Source organism: Otolemur garnettii, unplaced genomic scaffold (assembly GCF_000181295.1).
Source record: "Otolemur garnettii isolate 467f Iridium unplaced genomic scaffold, OtoGar3 scaffold00082, whole genome shotgun sequence".
Classification (NCBI taxonomy): domain Eukaryota; kingdom Metazoa; phylum Chordata; class Mammalia; order Primates; family Galagidae; genus Otolemur; species Otolemur garnettii.
The window spans coordinates 630,682-647,995 of record NW_003852477.1 but is presented as its reverse complement, the minus strand read 5'-3'; the positions used below and the strand labels follow the sequence as shown (position 1 = coordinate 647,995).

Below are 17,314 nucleotides of genomic sequence, written 5' to 3'. Positions count from 1 at the left end.
TTAAATTTTAATGCCCTCTGTGGTGGGGTTGCAGTTAAACCAGCACCAGATTCTTGGATGGCATTTGAAGATCCTTGTACCAGAGAATGTGAGAGAACTATGTTATCCACAGAGCTGGTGATTACCTTAGAGAACCATGAGGATGGATGCTGATTGCAGGAGCTCAAGATCTAGCTTCCCTAGAGAAAGCAGGGGAAATGCCACATAGACACTTCTCTAGCCATCTGTGATGGTGACAGATCTAGGGGTGACAACCACTGAGTATGTTACAACCCATAGAAACCTGGGAAGTCATTAGACTGCCTTTCAGGGTTTGCCTGGACTGTGGCAGACCGGGGATCCCAGAGATCCTTTCTAGTAGCATTAAAGAACACATCTTAGGTCAGGAATTTGCAGACTTTTGGACCAATGAACAACTTTAAAATAATCAGGCATTGCTAAGTCATCAGTGATTCTCAGGAGATGTAAGGTGCACTTGGATTAAAATAAACAGTAAAATGGGCTAATAAGCACTTGGGATTCTTCCATGACTTGGCTATTATGAATTGAGCTGCAACAAACAATCTGGTGCAAATATCTTTGTTATAAAGTGATTTTGGTCTTTTGGATATGTACCTAGTAGAGGAATTACAGGATCAAATGGCAGGTCTACTTTTAGAACCCTGAATGTTCTCCATATTTCTTTCCAAAAGGAACATATTAGCTTGCACTCCCACCAGCAGTGCAGAAGTGTTCCCTTTTCTCCGCATCCATGCCAACATCTGTAGTTGTGGGATTTTGTTATGTGAGACAGTCTTACAGGAGTTAGATGATATCTCAAAGTGGATTTGATTTGCATTTCTCTGATGATTAAAGATGATGAGCATTTTTTTCATGTGTCTGTAGGCCATCTGCCTAATGTATACATGATCTATGTGTTTATGATTTAATAAAAAAAATCACATGGCTCAACAAAAAAATGGGCTAATGAGAAAATCACACGAAGAAATAATCAAAATCTTCTTCATATGATTTTTCAAAGAAAAACTTTATGTTAGAAGGAAAAATAATCAATTTGGGAAATTAAATAATTTATTAAGAACAAAACAATTCAAAAATATGCTGTCAAGCTATAGAGTGTCAGCAGAAGCACATTCTCAGTTGGCAAGTGCCGCCGTGTAGTCAAGGAGCTGGGCCTTTTCCTCTCTCTCCCTGCCATATTGGGGAATGCCTGTCACTTCTCAAAAGCACACAATTACATAAGAAAAAGAACAATAAAATATATTAGTGTCTTCCACATTTTTAAACAAATACATTATAATGGGAAAATTTTACCAACATTGTTTTCCCACTTGTTTACAATGCACTAAAATTCTGTAGAATACATTGGGGTAAATGCAGGGTTAGACAATTCTCCCTGAAAGCTCTAAGATAAAACCCCTATAATTTATCAATCAATGTGAGTGATGTGGGGCTTCCTATGAGAGGAATTTCTGCAGATCTTGGTCTGCCCCTCAGTGCCTAGGGCCAAAAAGGGTCACTACTACAAAGAAGAAAGCATTGGCCTTGTAGATAATCCATTCTCCCCATCATAAAGGTTACTATTAAGGAAGATTAACTTTCTCCCTAGAGATACTACAGGCTCTAGAAGACATGAAATCTTTAGAGGAGAGCAATAGAGGAAGGGCCTCTCTCACCTGACATTAAAAAGGCAAAGGGAAACAAATATCCCTGTTGGTTCACCTTAGGAGGGCTGGATGGCCACTTCCTGCTTGTTCAGTAGGAAAAACTACAGGACTGAAGGGAATACACCTGCAAATACTCAAGCAAACTATTTAAAAGCCAGGACTGAGTTTAGGGCTGAAGCAGAATAGAAGTTTCTTAGATTAGCTCTTCCCTAGCCATCAATCCAAGAAGTGAATCTAGGGCCCAGATTAATCTTGTAACAAATAGGTCTGATATGGCTACCAAAGGCTGTGCCTTCCTCTCTGTATTCATATGGATCCTCCAATAAGGATTCCAAATTAGGTTCCTGTGCTGCATTATAGTTCAGGAATATAGCAGTAACTGTCTGCAGCTTGTTCATATTCCAGAAGTCTAACCTAACGTTTACCCTCAGACACTTCCCCTACATATAGGCTTCCTTCATCTCTGTCTAAGGCTTTCTCTGGCAACTGATGTAAGTTCTATAGAATTAACATCCCTGGGCAGCACCTTGTGGCTCAGTGGGTAGGGCGCTGGCCCCATATACCGAGGGTGGCAGGTTTGAACCCTGCCCTGGCCAAACAGCAACAAAAAATAGCCAGGCGTTGTGGTGGGCACCTGTAGTCCTAGCTACGTGGGAGGCTGAGGCAAGAGAATCACCTAAACCCAGGGTTTGGAGGTTGCTGTGAGCTGTGATGCCATGGCACTCTACCAAGGGTGACAAAGTGAAACTCTGTCTCAAAAAGGAAAAAGAAAAAAATAAAGAATTAACATCCCTGGTGCAACCCTTAACTAACAATAAACAGGACTGTTAAGTAAAACCCCAGTATCCTTATCCTTCAGTAAAACAATCCTGAGCCCTAGTTGTCCATAAGAGTAATCTTTACAGAAAAATAGTACTTTCTCATTCCTACCTTGCTTTTCTACTCTTCTATGACACTCCTGGTATAAGCTCTCAGATTAACTACTTGCAGCAAATGTTTGTTTCAGGGTGCCATATAAAGACACTGGGCAATAGATGGAAATAAAGAAAACCACTTTAATCAAAGGATCTTGGCCAAGTCCAGAGCTATCTTTTCTGGTTGAGAAGAAATAGGTCTGATATGGCTACCAAAGGTTGTGCCTTCCTCACTGCATTTCTTCCTCGGAAGAAAGATGAGGTCCTTGTACGTATATTGTATCACTACAATTCCCACCTGCTAGTATAATCCCACCTTCATTTCTCGGAAAAAAACTTGTCCTTGATCAGATGAATTTATGGTAGCTCAACACAATTATAGACTTGGCATCAAGTCAGCCTCACGCCTGAGTCTGCTTTGACATTAAACTCCAACTCTAGCATCTAATATTCTGGCTTGGTCCTGTTCTTAAGCCTCAAGATGGCATTCCAGGGTCACTGAAGAAATCCCTGCATTGTTCTTCTGTAACCAAGTCCCGGGACTCAAATATGATTCCAACATATAAATAGCTTTTCTCTCCTAGACAAGGAAGAGAAAGTTAATTTTTCAAGAGGGAAGAATTAAAGACACTTATTGGACTTGATAAAGTCAATGGTGTTTGAATGGCCATTGCATAAATATGCTCCATTAATCAGGACAAAAACACACGGCACGTAGAATTTCCAGGATAGAAGAAAACAGAAGATGGATGTTCAATGTAAATTGACTTTGAAAATTCCCTAAAAGAAAGACTAAGTATAAATAATCAGGTGGAGGTAGAAAGAGGCAGGGAACATTTCCAGGATAAAGCCGTGGAGAACATTAAGGAAGAGGGGTAGTGCCAGAGAGGTGAGAGCTCCTCCTCAACTACATTATATGGGAGGACTGGCGATGGTAAACAGGAGCTCCCACATATGGGCATTAGGGATAAGAGCTGCCTCTAGAATTGGCAATAGCCAGCAGTATCTGCATCACAGAGGCGTTGAATTCAAGAGCTGCCTGCCTCTAGATCTAGCTGGAGCAAGCAGGATCTACCCTATAAGAGTATTAGATTCAAGTGGTGCTTCTCCCACCATCTGCTTGACTTTGAGGTGTGCTAGCTTTACAAAAATCAATGGATTTTATAATCTGTTTTGTTCCTTATGTTCCTATGAATGGACTTGTGATTTTTGCTGAATTTTTCTAAACAAAATGTTCTTTAGCTTTTCCATTATTGAGCTTTGCAGTTACCACTATTCATTCAACAAATATCTATTGGGTATCTACTATGTTCCAGGCACTGTACTAGACTCTAAGGAATCAGTGTGCCACAAAATAGATGTGTGCCCAGCTCTCATTTAGCTTATAATTTAGTAGGAGAAATAGAAAGCCAAACAGAAATTACAAATCAGAGGTTTATGGGGAAAGTTCAGAGACTTCTCAGAGAATAAATTAGGAATCCTAACATAGACTTCATATAGAGCCAGAAATGGAAAGAGTTGTCTCAAAGCCTACAGTAGAGAATGAGAGAGATTAGCCAGGCCAAACAAAGTAGGAGGATAATTTCAGGCAAAGGAAATTGGCTACTATGGCTGGTAGCTACAGTACTAGAAAGGGCAACACTCAGTGTGGGTTATCTTGAGTGCTATACAGAGCTTTGGAAGAATTTTAAATAAGGAAATAATATAACCCAATTTGTATTTTAGGAAGATCATCTGGTTACAGTTGGAGAATGGATTAGAAAGGACTAAAATGGTGTCAAATGGACACAGAGGAGGCCATTGCAAAGATAGTGGCAGGATTAGTGGTGTGATGGAAAAGTTTGAGAGGCATGGAGAGAAGTTACTAAGGTGATAGAATCAGCAGCCCTGGATATGTGAATGTAAATGGGAATGGAATAGAAAGGACAATTCTTAAATAAAGAATTCCCCCAGTTGTGGGCTGGCACAGAAATAGGCTGTTTGAGATAGACAAAGGGAGAGAGCCATAGAGAAGAGGCAGGCATTAGAAAAGAGTAGGGAGATGATAGTGAGTTTAGTTTGGGGCATAATGAGTTTGAAGTGCCTATGAGAAACTCAAATGGATTCGTCAAATGAGGTTTTGAGCCCTACGGACAGATGAGAGCTATAGATAAAGACTCAGTCATATGCACACAGATGAGAATTGAAGACATGGGAATGGATGAGATGCTCCCAGGAGTTTGCATCAGCAAACTTGGATTTAAGTACTGTTCTGCCACTTATTAGTAACATGATATTGGAAAATTTAACTTGGTTGCTCTGATTGATTCTATATTTTAGACAATACCTCTTAGGTACAATGATGGTAAATGTGATAAGTCATTCAAACAGCTTAATCCAGAGTCTGGAACATAGTGGAATATAAGTAAACATTAGTAATTATATTAACGCTATTGAGGTTGTTGCAACTGTTATTAAAAAAGAAAAAGAATGTACATATACATAGAAGAAGATGAGAAAGAAGAGATTGAGAAGGAGCAGACAGAAAGTTAGGAAAACCAAGAGAATCATAGCAGCCAAAGAGATCGAGTATTTTGAGGAAGAAGTAGATAAAACAGCCAATAGGACCATCAAAATAACAACTGAGAAGGGCTCCCTGAATTTAGGTACATTTTAGTGAGGTAGGACAGAAGCCAAGGTACAAGGACTGAAGAGTGGAAACAAGTCTTTTATAAGACCGAACAGAGAATGGTAGGAAATAAGAGGAAAGATCCACATGGGCTGTGCATCACATAAAAGTTCTTGAAGTTGGAGGAAAGTTAAACATCTCTAAACACTGATAGGAAGGAGCCAGGAGATAAAGGGGAAGAGAAAAATGAGGTGGCAAGAGGATAAGATCCCAAGCAGAGGGAAAGAATTGGCCTTGGCCAGAATGAGGGATGATAATTTTCCTGTTGTGACAGGAAGAAAGGAGGAAAGAAGTGCAGATGTAAAGTTGGAGGTTGGGTGACATGAAGTTGGCAGAGTTCTGTTTTTCTCCATGAACCAGGAAACATGGTCATTGGCTTACTGCAAGAGGAGACGGATAGTCAGAAAAGATAGAGCACAAGATGAAGGGGAAAGAGGAGGGGGAGGGGGAGGGAGGGGGGAAGATGGATGGAGGGAGGACAATTGGTGGGACCACACCTATGGTGCATTTTACAAGGGTACGTGTTAAATCTACTAAGTGATTAAGTATAGAATATAAATGTCTTAACACAATAACTAAGAAAATGTGGTGAAGGCTATGTTAACCAGTTTCATGAAAGTATTTCAAATTGTAAATAAAAGCAGCACATTATACCCCATGACTGCATTAATGTACACAGTCTCAATTAGACTGCTCTCGATTGGCCTAGGTTTGGGATGTAGGATGAAGATAAGGGAGTGGCTAAAATAATAGGTGGGCCACAAGTCTAATCTGGTTATGGAAAGAAGTGTTCACCATTGAGAAAGTAATCTTGAAGTCTAAATCGAGTTCAAAAAGAGAAAGAGAAATGTTGAAAATGTCAATACAAAAGGGTTATGATTATAAAGTAGGATGAGACTTAAGATAAAGTAGCTCATGGAGGCGTCCATGAATGTGGAGAGTGGAACTCAGTGGTTCTAGGAATGAGGAAAGAGGTCAGTATGAATCTGATGGTGGTGGTGGGATGTTACAAACTGGTGAAGCAGCAATAACTTGGAAGAGCAAGGGGAGCAAAGACATGATACTGAAGTAGCTGGGATAGGATGGAATAAACAGTCTACCCTGATAGCATTGTGGGAGAATGGATCCCTGGGAGAAGCCCAGTGTGATTTAAGGAGGAGCTGGAGTCAGGTGAGAAGGAGATATTTATTCTGGCAATCAAGGTGGGACAGATGGGAGGGACAAGGCCAGTAGACAATTTCATATTAGAAATTAAAAAGCTAGGACTTTTTATTTTGTTTATTCACATCTTTAGGTCTTTTATAAAAGTAGCATAAATAATATTTCATAAACAATAAGCATATTGGAAATTGAGATTCTTGAATTTATCTAAGAATAAATTCATCTTTCTTTGGTTATGTCCACTCTCATCAGAGTATAAATACTTCTTGAAGAAGAATGAGAAGATGGAATTCCCTTTTGGGTCCCTGCAAACTACCAACTTCCGCCGGTTTACTCCAGAGTCGCTGGTGGAGATTGAAAAGCAAATTGCTGCCAGTGAGGCAGCAAAGAAAGCCAGAGGGAAGCATAAGGAACAGACAGACCAAGAAGATAAGCCTCGGCCCCAGCTAGACTTGAAAGCCTGCAATCAGCTGCCCAAATTCTATGGTGAGCTTCCAGAAGAACTGGTCGGGGAGCCCCTGGAGGACCTAGACCCCTTCTACAGCACACACCGGGTAAGAGCTAACAGTAGGAATGTCTGCTCTCAGCTCCTGAAGAGGAAGTCTCAGTCCCACCAAACCTAGGGCGTCCTCCTGAATCCTGGGTGTTATAGCAGTCTGCTAAAACATTGGATAAAATATATGTATAACTCACATATATTTTGGTGCTCTTTGGTGCTCTCCTTGAGTCTTTATGACATTTGATAGAGGCTAACTAAACCCAAATCCTCAAAAGCAGACAACAACTGCAGAGCTTGCAGAGAAAGTTAGCTGTTGCCTTGGATGACCTCTGGCCCAGGGCTTCCAGAGGTGTTGGCTCTTTCTGCAGGTGGAAAGCAGAGATCTTGAGTTGGGGAAGGGAAGTTGGGGGCAAAGGGAACAAAAAGCAGGATGATTTAAGCCGGTGGTCCTCAAAGTATTATCCTGGAAACCCTGGGGTCCCCACAGCCCTAGTACAGGGTCAGCTGCCTGCACTCTCTGCCTGCACAGCCAGCCAGAGGAGCTGGGGTCTTGTGGGGAGGGTGAGGACATGCCTTCATCCCTGAGCCTCTCCTGAAATCAAAGTTATTTCATAGCAATATTTTGATATCATTGGTCTTTTTCACTCATATTCTCTGATAAACATACAGTAGTAAATTATAAACCATTGATGGGGGATGACGTTATCACTTAACCGCTATGCTTTAAAATTTCCTACTCTTTTTCCCAGATAAATTCAAGAATCTCAGCTTCCAATATACTTATTGTTTATGAAATACTGTTTATGCCACTTTTATAAAAGATTTAAAGATATGAATAAGCAAAATAAAATTTCCTAAGTTTTAAATTTCTAATATGATACACACACACACACACATACACATATACATATACACTGTATGTGGGGTCCTCAATAATTTTAGAGAGGAAAAATTTTTGAAATCAAAACATTTGAGAACCACTAGTTTAAATAAGGGCTTTGCCATGAAAATCACCTCACCCGTATTATATCTAAAATGTTCTTCACAGCCAAAAATAAGTGATGAATGGATGTTTGGGAATTAGAAACGGCAGGAATCAACCATCCACAAACAGACAGTTTGTAGAAAACATGAAAAGGCACTGGAATATTTTCTCCCCCTTGTCTCCCCTGCCTAGAGCCCATATCCTCCTAAATGCTTAGAGAAAGAAAACAGGAAAGATTTTAAGTGGCAGAGATTTAGGAGGTGGAGCACAGAAGGAATATTACAGGGTGATCCTCTAGTTAGAAGAGGAATTAAATGCAGCCAACAACTTCACCATTATGCTGCCAGGATCCTCCCTGGGCTCTCACCAGCCCCAGGGTCTGCCTGTCCATTAGAGCACTGTCAGTGCTCACAGTGGGGAATGGAGGCTGGGGTCTTGCAGGGAGGGTGAAAACATGCCTTTATTCCTGACCCTTTCTGGCTCCCTTGGGCTCCAAGGCTCCAAAGCCTTTCTTGATCATGAGCCTGCGATGACACCACTTACGCCCAGAAACATGGCTGTGTAAAGACTCTTGTTTCTCAATGGAGGTCTACTTTCTGTTTTGTTTTGTTTTAGACGTTTATGGTGCTGAACAAAGGGAGGACCATTTCCCGGTTTAGTGCCACTCGGGCTCTGTGGCTATTCAGTCCTTTCAACCTGATCAGAAGAACGGCCATCAAAATGTCCATCCATTCATATCCTTTGCACAATTACTTCTTCCACATGTTAGAATCAGGCCTTGTCCACTGTGTCCAGTGCTTTCTTTAGAGGTTAGCAGGACAGCTTTTGTCCAGTTGAATCTTAAGACAATGAGTCATTAAACTGAAAAAGTTGCTTGTGACTATAATGTGTCCAACACCCCGAAGCAGTTCACCTTTGTGCTCACCTCAGACTAATCTGGACACCTATGGATGCACAACTTGAAAAATGTCCTTTTTATGAGGGGCGATTTCCTGATGCCCCTGGGGACATTCATACCGTGGTATGTGCTTTGTTCTCACTGGAACATAACAACAGGTAAGAGAACCCCAAGGCTTCTCTGGGAAGACTAGATAGACCTGGGCTGTTACTCTGTGCCATAGCCAGACTGGGGACTGGCTGCTTACTGGGCAAAAGTGCAGTACTTCCCAGTGGACAAAGAAAATAGACCATGATGGGCAGAGCACACATTGTCTCAATGGGACCTCATTGATCATGGGACACTGTTAACATTACAAGTTATTCTAAAATTATCCATAAGTTAAAAAAACTTTATTGAAATAATCTGGATCAAAGTATCTATTTACATAGATTCAATTTATACAATAAAACAATTGTAAAATTAAAAAATGTCAATAGTCTTAAGTTCATACCACATGAGTATGTAATGATTGGAGACACATTGGTCAAATGTCTGTATTGTACTAATGGTTTTAGATACTATTGGAAGCTGCCTTTAGGTTTTTTTCCTAAGCCAAGCCAAACTAATAGACTTTGGCTTGGCTTCCAAGGATCTTCTCTGGTGACTATTTGGATTGGAAGTTCATAATGACAGAATCATCCCTGGCTTCTAGGGAGTTGATGCACAAGAACAATCTTGTCTCAGTTGCCTAATGGATGGTAGCCAGCCTCTTCTTGGAAATCTCCAGTGAAAAGGAGCTTGCCCCTGCCCCCAAACTCTGAGGCAGCTTGTTGGATTTCTGGACAGTTCTCATTGCACCAGCAACTCTGGATGGTCATCTGCCCATTCCATATAAAATTAACTGATAATATCGCATTACATTTGCTCTGTTCGTGTTTTTTCTTCATGGCTAACCAGCAAGCATTATATTTTATGAATTAGATCTTGAATTTCCATATTCTACCAAAGAATATTTAATGATAATAGCAGGCTCCCACTTGCTAAATACCTCTTGAGAGTCAACACTGTCATGGGTACAGAAGCCTCTGAAGAAGGGATTAGCATCTTCATTCTACAGATAATGGAACTGACACTCAGAGGCATTAAGTAAATGTTCAAGGTCACATAGATAGTTAAAAGGTCCACCCTGCATCTTGCTTTGAGCAGTATCTTCAATGGGGAAGTAGGCAGTTGATGGAAATGAATTAGGGTAATTATTCTTTCAGTGTGTGTCATCTCTACTTGGATAGCTGTTGCTTTTTAAAAAATATATACAATTACACAGAAATTACAAATAAAGAGAAATAGCAACATACAACATCCTCTTTAAGAATCCTGGTAGAATTACATCGAGATAAGTAAGAAACAGCTAATTAGAAATAAAATCCCTTTGAAAGAACCAAGTGACCAGTGAATATTCTTTCCATCCTGAGATTTGATGAGTAAATAATTGCTCGGTGGAGTCACAGCAGGACAGAAAAGCTGTTGAGGGGTTCCCTTCTAACAAAGTCTACATGTAAATCTCATGAATTTGGTAACTACAGCCCCAAAAGATTCTATTCAAGATGGGGGATTCTTAGGGTCCTGTTATTAAGATTTCATCAAAATCATATAATTCTAATCACATTTGTTATGACTACTTTCATAAGTAATATTATACATAAGATACCATATTACTTTTAAAGGTTTATAGAATTAGGGAATATAATTTTAATTTAATCCTTAGGTAAACATTTTCTTCTATGTGAACGTATTTTTTAATTTAATTGTAAGTCAGCAAGAAAATGTGATTTAATTAATACAATTTCACTTTTCAAAATAGATGTGTTCCTAAGTAACCGTAAAACAAGTCACCTTAAAGGCCTTTAGTTACTGAAACCTAAAATAGATTTAAATATTTCTGCTTTAATTGAAGTTCTGAAAGATGAATTTTTTTTCTTTTTTTCTTTTTTATGAAATCATAGCTGTGTACATTAATGCAATCATGAAGTACAGTGTGGTGTTTTCATATACAATTTGAAATATTTTCATCAAACTGGTTAACATAGCCTTCATGTCATTTTCTTAGTTATTGTGTTAAGATGTTTATATTCTACTTTGAGAAAGATTCACTTGTACCCTTGTAAGATAAACCATAGAGGTGATGAATATTTTACTGCCTCTGTAGGACAAGCTTATCTCGGCTTTTTCTCTAGGAAGTATTGTTAGGAGCCCAACTAATCCTGAGAAAAATGTCCAAGTGGGAGAAATTTATCTTTGGATTTTCCCCCAAACAACATTTCTTCCCATCTATTTACCCCCTCCACTCACCTTCCTTTCAATCTTCCATCAGATGGGGTCTTCCATCTGATGACCCCTTTGCCCTTTCTCTGCTCCTAATAGTCTCCTCTCTGGCTGTTCAGAGTTCTCCCCTACAGCTTAATTCTATTGGGAATTTTCTTCTGAGCCAGTATTTTAATTCCCTGTGCTTGCCTCCACCATTCCAAGCCAGAAGTCCATTTCCTAAGTGAGACGGATCTCAGATAAATCAGGAAAACAATGTGACTAATCTCCATGAAGTTTGTACCCCTTTACTTCTCTCTAACTTCCTGACTTCTCTTTCTTTTTTAAAACAAAAGAGACATTTGCCAGATGAAATTTCAGGCCACCTTGTATAATGAAATGAAGGCTTCAGGGCAGAAGGACATCGTATTTCCTTTCATCTTGTACAGAAGTTTGTTATCAAACAGATCTGAGTTCACATCTCAGCACCATGGTTGACTAGCTGTATGACCTCAGAAGTTACTTAAGCTTTGTCAATCTGTTTTCTCTGCGCCAAAGTGTTGATAATAATATCCACCTGTAGGTTAGTTTTATTAGAAATAATGTGGACAAAGTGCTGAGCCCAGCTTAGCACTCAGTAAATGTTAATGGTTATTAGGGGACAAGATCTTGGAAAGTTTATATTAGCTAAGAGTGATAAACTTAATCATTTGGCATCAGAGTGATTCTAGATGGCAACACTGACTCTCAGGTTTCCTTAACAGGCCTCTCAGGTGGTTCAGTTTATTTATTACAGTCACTATTTTGGTCAATTGTGTGTGCATGACCCGAAATGATCTTCCAGAGAGAGCTGAGTAAGTAGATTTGCTATCACTATTCTATCTTCTTCTCTTTTTGTCTTTTGGGTTTTTTTTTTCTTTCTTTTGATAGTCTTTGTCTTTTATTTATTCTGCAGGTCTCACGTGAGTAATGCTAAGCCCGATTGTCTATTTGTCTTTATAATAATTAGTTCTCTTCTTCTGTGGATTTTGTTTATAAGCACACGTGATTGTGTGCATAAAATAGCCAACATAATCTAGAGATAAACTATTAGAATTAATAAAAGAGGCAGCTGAGTACAAATTAATATACAGAAATTAATTGCATACATATACACTAGCAACAAATAGAAAATAAAATAGTTTTTAAAATACCATTTACCCTGGCATCTTAAAATGTCATGTATCTAGGAATAAAATTATCAAAGTCTAAGTTAAGATCTCTCCAAGAAAAATTACAAGTATGATGTAAAATTCATAAAAACTTAAAAAATGGGGAGATGTACTGTGTTTTTGAGTTGAAAATCTCAATATTGTAGTCTCCCCAAAGTGATGAATAAATTTAATGTGATCCCCAAACCAAAATTTCAATAGAATGTCTTGGTATTACTTGACTAATTGACCCTAAAAATCTATATGAAAATGCAAAGAGGAAATTGTAGCCAAGACACTTCTGAGGAAGAAAAACAAAGTGAGAGATCTTATTCTATTGGATGTCAAGATTTGCTATAAACCACTAATAACTAAACCGGTGTGCCATTGGTATAAGATTAGTAACAGAATAGGCAGTCCATAAACAGACTGATGCATACACAGATATTAATTTGTGATAAAGGTGGTACCGCAGAACAGTGGGCAAAGGGTAGGCTTCAGTAAATGAGATGTTGAAGAATTAGGAATTCCAATGGGAAAATAACAATTAACATCCAACCTTATGTCACACATAGAATCAATTCTAGGTAGATTGACACCTAATTTTCTTTGTGAGATACAAAGATATAAAGCCTTCAGAAGGGAAAAAAAAAAACCCAAAGGAGAGAATATCTTTAAGACCTCAGGTTAGGAAAATCTTTATTACATATGACACAGGAAGCACTAATTGCAGGGAATAGAAGGTTGCTTTTTTTTTTTTTTTGGCCCGGGCTAAGTTTGAACCTGTCACCTTCAGTATATGGGACCGGTGCCCTACTCTTTTGAGCCACAGGTGCCGCCCAGAAGGTTGCATTTTAATATACTAAAATTAAGAATGTCTGTTCATCAGACCACTTTAAGAGTGAAAAAGCAAGCCCACTGAGTTGAAGATACCTGCAACAAATATATCTAAAAAGTGCTTATGTCTGGAGTAATGAACTCCTACAAATCAATTAGAAAAATGTCAGAGCAATTATACAATGAGCAAAAAATTGAACAGGCATTTCACAAAAGTAGAAATCCAAATGCCTGCTAAATGTATGAAAGTATTTCTCGTCATTCTTAGTTCTTTATCAAGGAGGTGCAAATTAAAATCGTATAGGTAATTATTAATTATAATACTCATTATATAAGGAGAATTTTAAAGTATGATAATACCAAGCCTCAAGAAAAACACAGGGCAATTGAAACTCAGACGCTGCTGATGGGAGTGTAAATCTGGACAATGTCTTTGAAAAGCAGTGGATGTTACCTAGTAAAGGTGAAGACACAAACACACTAACCAGATGCTCTCAGGTACCCTCACTTAACATAAATATTTACTTGTAGGCAGCAAAATACAGCTATAAGAAAGTAGATGAACATTGTCTATAAAAAACAAAAACTGAAATAAGTCAAATATCCATAGATCTTTAGCTATATTAATGATTTCTTGTTTTATTCTAAGATGAGATAATTCCAGGGATGAAAATGCATAAACCTTAGCTCTGCACAACAAGGATGAGTCTTAAGAATATAATATTAAACCAAAAATGCCAAACACAAAGGATTATGCATGATTCATTTATGCAAAATTTGAAAATAAAATTAAACTATTTTAGCTTAGTTTTAGGAGGTGAAAATATAAATAAAGCAAGGCAAGAACAGTACCAAGTATTAGGCGAATAGGAGCCACAAAGGGTAGTGGAGAGACGAGGTAATTGGGAAAGGGCAATGGTGAAGTGCTCATAATGTTCTATTTTGTAACATGGGTAGTTGTCACACAAGCTGCTGTGGACTGAATTGTGAACCCTCAAAGATGGGCGCTTGGGTTTCACTCCAACCCCTTATGCTACCATGTTGGAGGTAGGGCCTTTTAGGAGGTGACTGAGGTTAAATGAGGTCACAAGTTGAAGCTTTTATCTGGTGAATTAGTATCCTTTTAAGAGAAAGAGACACTAGAGTTTTCTTTCCTTGTGAGGACACAGGGAGAAGGTGGCCATCTACAAGCGAGAAAGAGGGTCTTTACCAAACCCCAATCATGCTGACACACTGATCTCGGACTTCTAGCCTCCAGAATTATGTGAGAAAATAAAGTCCTGTTGTTTAAGCCGCTCACTCTACGGTATTGTTATGGCAGACAGAGCTGAGTAATACACAAGTATTCATTTTAAAACAACTACTGTATTTTGCCACATATAATGAACAACCATGGTTTTGGCCCAAACGTTCAAGAAAAAATTTTTCGTTTTAACTTTTTAATTCCAATTTTTGTTTGTTTATGTTAGGTACTCAGTTTTGTATTATAAAGGAGTTTTTAGTATTTATCTTTTAACACAGTATGGCATAAGAAACTTCTGTAAAATACAGTAATGTGTGTTTTACGCATATTTTTATGATGCATGTTACATATAATAATAAAAAGCTCTAAAAGTAATTTTTTTAATTAAATGGCCATTGTGTAAAATGGCCAGAATACTGAAAAATATAGATCAGAAGACAGTAATTAAGTAGAAAAATCATAAAATCATTTAATATGGCTGAGATCATATATTGTGCAAATTTTCTGCCTTTCTGAACTTTTCATACAAAGTTTTTTTTCAAAATGAGTTGTTTGGGAGTTATTTGGGGATTTGGGTTAAAAATGGAAGATAGAATGCATACGTTTTACTCCACCCTCTGAAAATGCCAATAAAATGACAGCATGGGACTATGAACAATATAGACACACATGGACGAAGAGAAGGAGAAAGGAAAACGCGGAGGACGAATGATGTCAAAACAATCTTGGAAGACCAAAAGTGGGTGGAAGAGTGCTAAATCATGTAGCAGATCAGGGCTTGTTAAACCACGGTACCTGCAGTGCGGAATAAAAATGAGAATAAAAGCATTCTACCCCCCACAAACCTAGAGGCCCTAGAAATGTTGACATGATACAAGCAGCAAAAAAATGGTAGCAGAAAGAGGAAAGTGCGTGGGTGCACAATAGCAAGAAATTAAGCGGCATTCTTTAAAGTTGATAAATCAAGAAATGAAAAAAATAGTTATATTCAACAGTGCTAAGGTAAACATGAAAAAGATATGAAATACAGTCATATAATGGATAAAACAGAGAGGAAGGGAAAACGCGTTACCAAGTGAAAATAAGAGATTGTTTAAAGAAGTAGCACACTCAGGGCCGTATATAATGTAATTTTAATTATAAATTTATAATGATAAGTTTATACTTACAAATAGAACTAAAACAGAGATACAAACACTTTCAATATTGGAAGAATTGTACACACACACAAAGTAAATAAAACACAACAATATTTTAAAAAGCTAGTAAGTGTATAAGATAAAGTAGTATAAGCAAACTAAGGCTAAGAAAATCTGTCATGTCAATAACTGTAAATGGATTTGACTCACCTGCTTAAAAAAAATTCATACTACATTGTAAAATAATACCCAACTCTATGTTAAATAAAAAGCAATATCTTCAAAGTGATATAGAAAGGCTAAATTTATAGAATAGGCAAAGATATAAGCAAAGCCAAACAGAAAGAAAGAAGGAACCATGACCTTAATATCAGAGAAAGTAGAATTTGGTAAGAAAGCATTAAATAGGACAAAAATGACACTTTGTAATGCTAAATAATCCTCAGCAATAATTTATATCTTTGCAACAAATAACGTGGCAACAATATTCATGAATCAGAAATTATAAGAGTATGAGAGTTAATAAAAACACATGAGGAATGGGAAAGGTTAATTCATTTCTTTCAGTCTATATAACAGATCAAATGTATTAAAAATAGAAAGTTATAAATAATCTAAGTGATATAATTATTATGATACATGTATATAAGGATAATATAGCAAACTACCTTCCCTGAAAATAGAAAATACACCTCCTTTCAAAATACCATACAAATCAACCAAATACTAAGCCATGACAAAAAACTCAATAAACTCCAAAAAATAGATGTAACAAAATATTTGGTAATTAAACCTCAATAAAATTAGAATATAATAACAAAATCCCCCCCTAAAAAAACAATGAGAGGTCTTTTCACTTACTAATTTAAAAAATACTCTCTTACAAAAGAGTTTGTAGTTTGTCCAGAAGAAGGACAAACTACAACCTAAAATTATGGAATTTAGATAAGAAAAGATAAAAAATAGCTTAATAAGAACTTATAGGGTGTAGTTGAAGACATGTTCAGGGAATAATTCCCAGCAATAGAAGCATAGATTATTCATATGCACACACACATATAAGTAAAACCTGAAAAGAAATTAAGAACCTAACATAAAACTAGAAAAAAAAACAATAAAATGATTGAAATAAAAACAGGAAGAAGAAATTAATAATTGTCAGAGAAGAAACAAACTAGAAAATAGAAAAACATGGGAGGCTGAGGTGAGTAGATTGCCTGAGCTCAGGAGTTTGAGAGCAAGGTGAGCAAGAGCAAAACCTCACTGGAAAAAAAAAAATAGCTGGGCGTTGTGGCGGATGCCTGTAGAGAATTGAGAGGCAAGAGAATTGCTTGAGTCCAAGAGTTTGAGATTGCTGTGAGCTAGGATACCACGGCACTCTACCCAGGGTGACAAAGTGAGACTCCATCTCAAAAAAAAAAAAAAAGAAAGAAAAGAAAAGAAGATTTAAAAAAAAAAAAACAGTAGAACTAATAAATTCAAAAGTTGTTTTAAAATATATAGAGAGACTTTTATACCAGAAAATGACAAAATGTTATTGAGAAGGATTTTAAAATAACTAAATGAATTTAAGGATATTATATATTAATGGATTAGAAAATTCATCATTGTTAGAATGTCAGTGGTGCCCAAATTAATCTATAGATTCAATGACTTTCCAGTAAAAATCCTGCAACAACTGTTTTGTAGAAATTGGCTGAATAGATTTTACTTACATAGATGAACCAAAATTTAACTATTGTTCTATTAATAGACATTCATGTTGATCCTAATCAACATAATCTTTATATTTTGCTATAATTATTAAATCTCAGGTGACTATCCTTACAT

The 17,314-nt window shown here is 37.4% G+C and overlaps 1 protein-coding gene across 3 annotated transcripts in view; it reads left to right on the top strand.

Annotated features, from left to right (window-relative positions):
- The first annotated feature begins 6,694 nt into the window (after positions 1–6,694).
- SCN10A (sodium voltage-gated channel alpha subunit 10) overlaps positions 6,695–17,314 on the top strand; it is a 93,285-nt gene continuing 82,665 nt past the window's right edge. For all 3 annotated transcript variants that reach the window (XM_012808020.1, XM_012808019.1, XM_012808018.1), the window contains exons 1-3: positions 6,695–6,964; positions 8,510–8,637; positions 11,849–11,929. In XM_012808020.1, coding sequence (XP_012663474.1) covers positions 6,695–6,964; positions 8,510–8,637; positions 11,849–11,929 — 479 coding nt within the window. The remainder of the gene's footprint in view (positions 6,965–8,509; positions 8,638–11,848; positions 11,930–17,314) is intronic.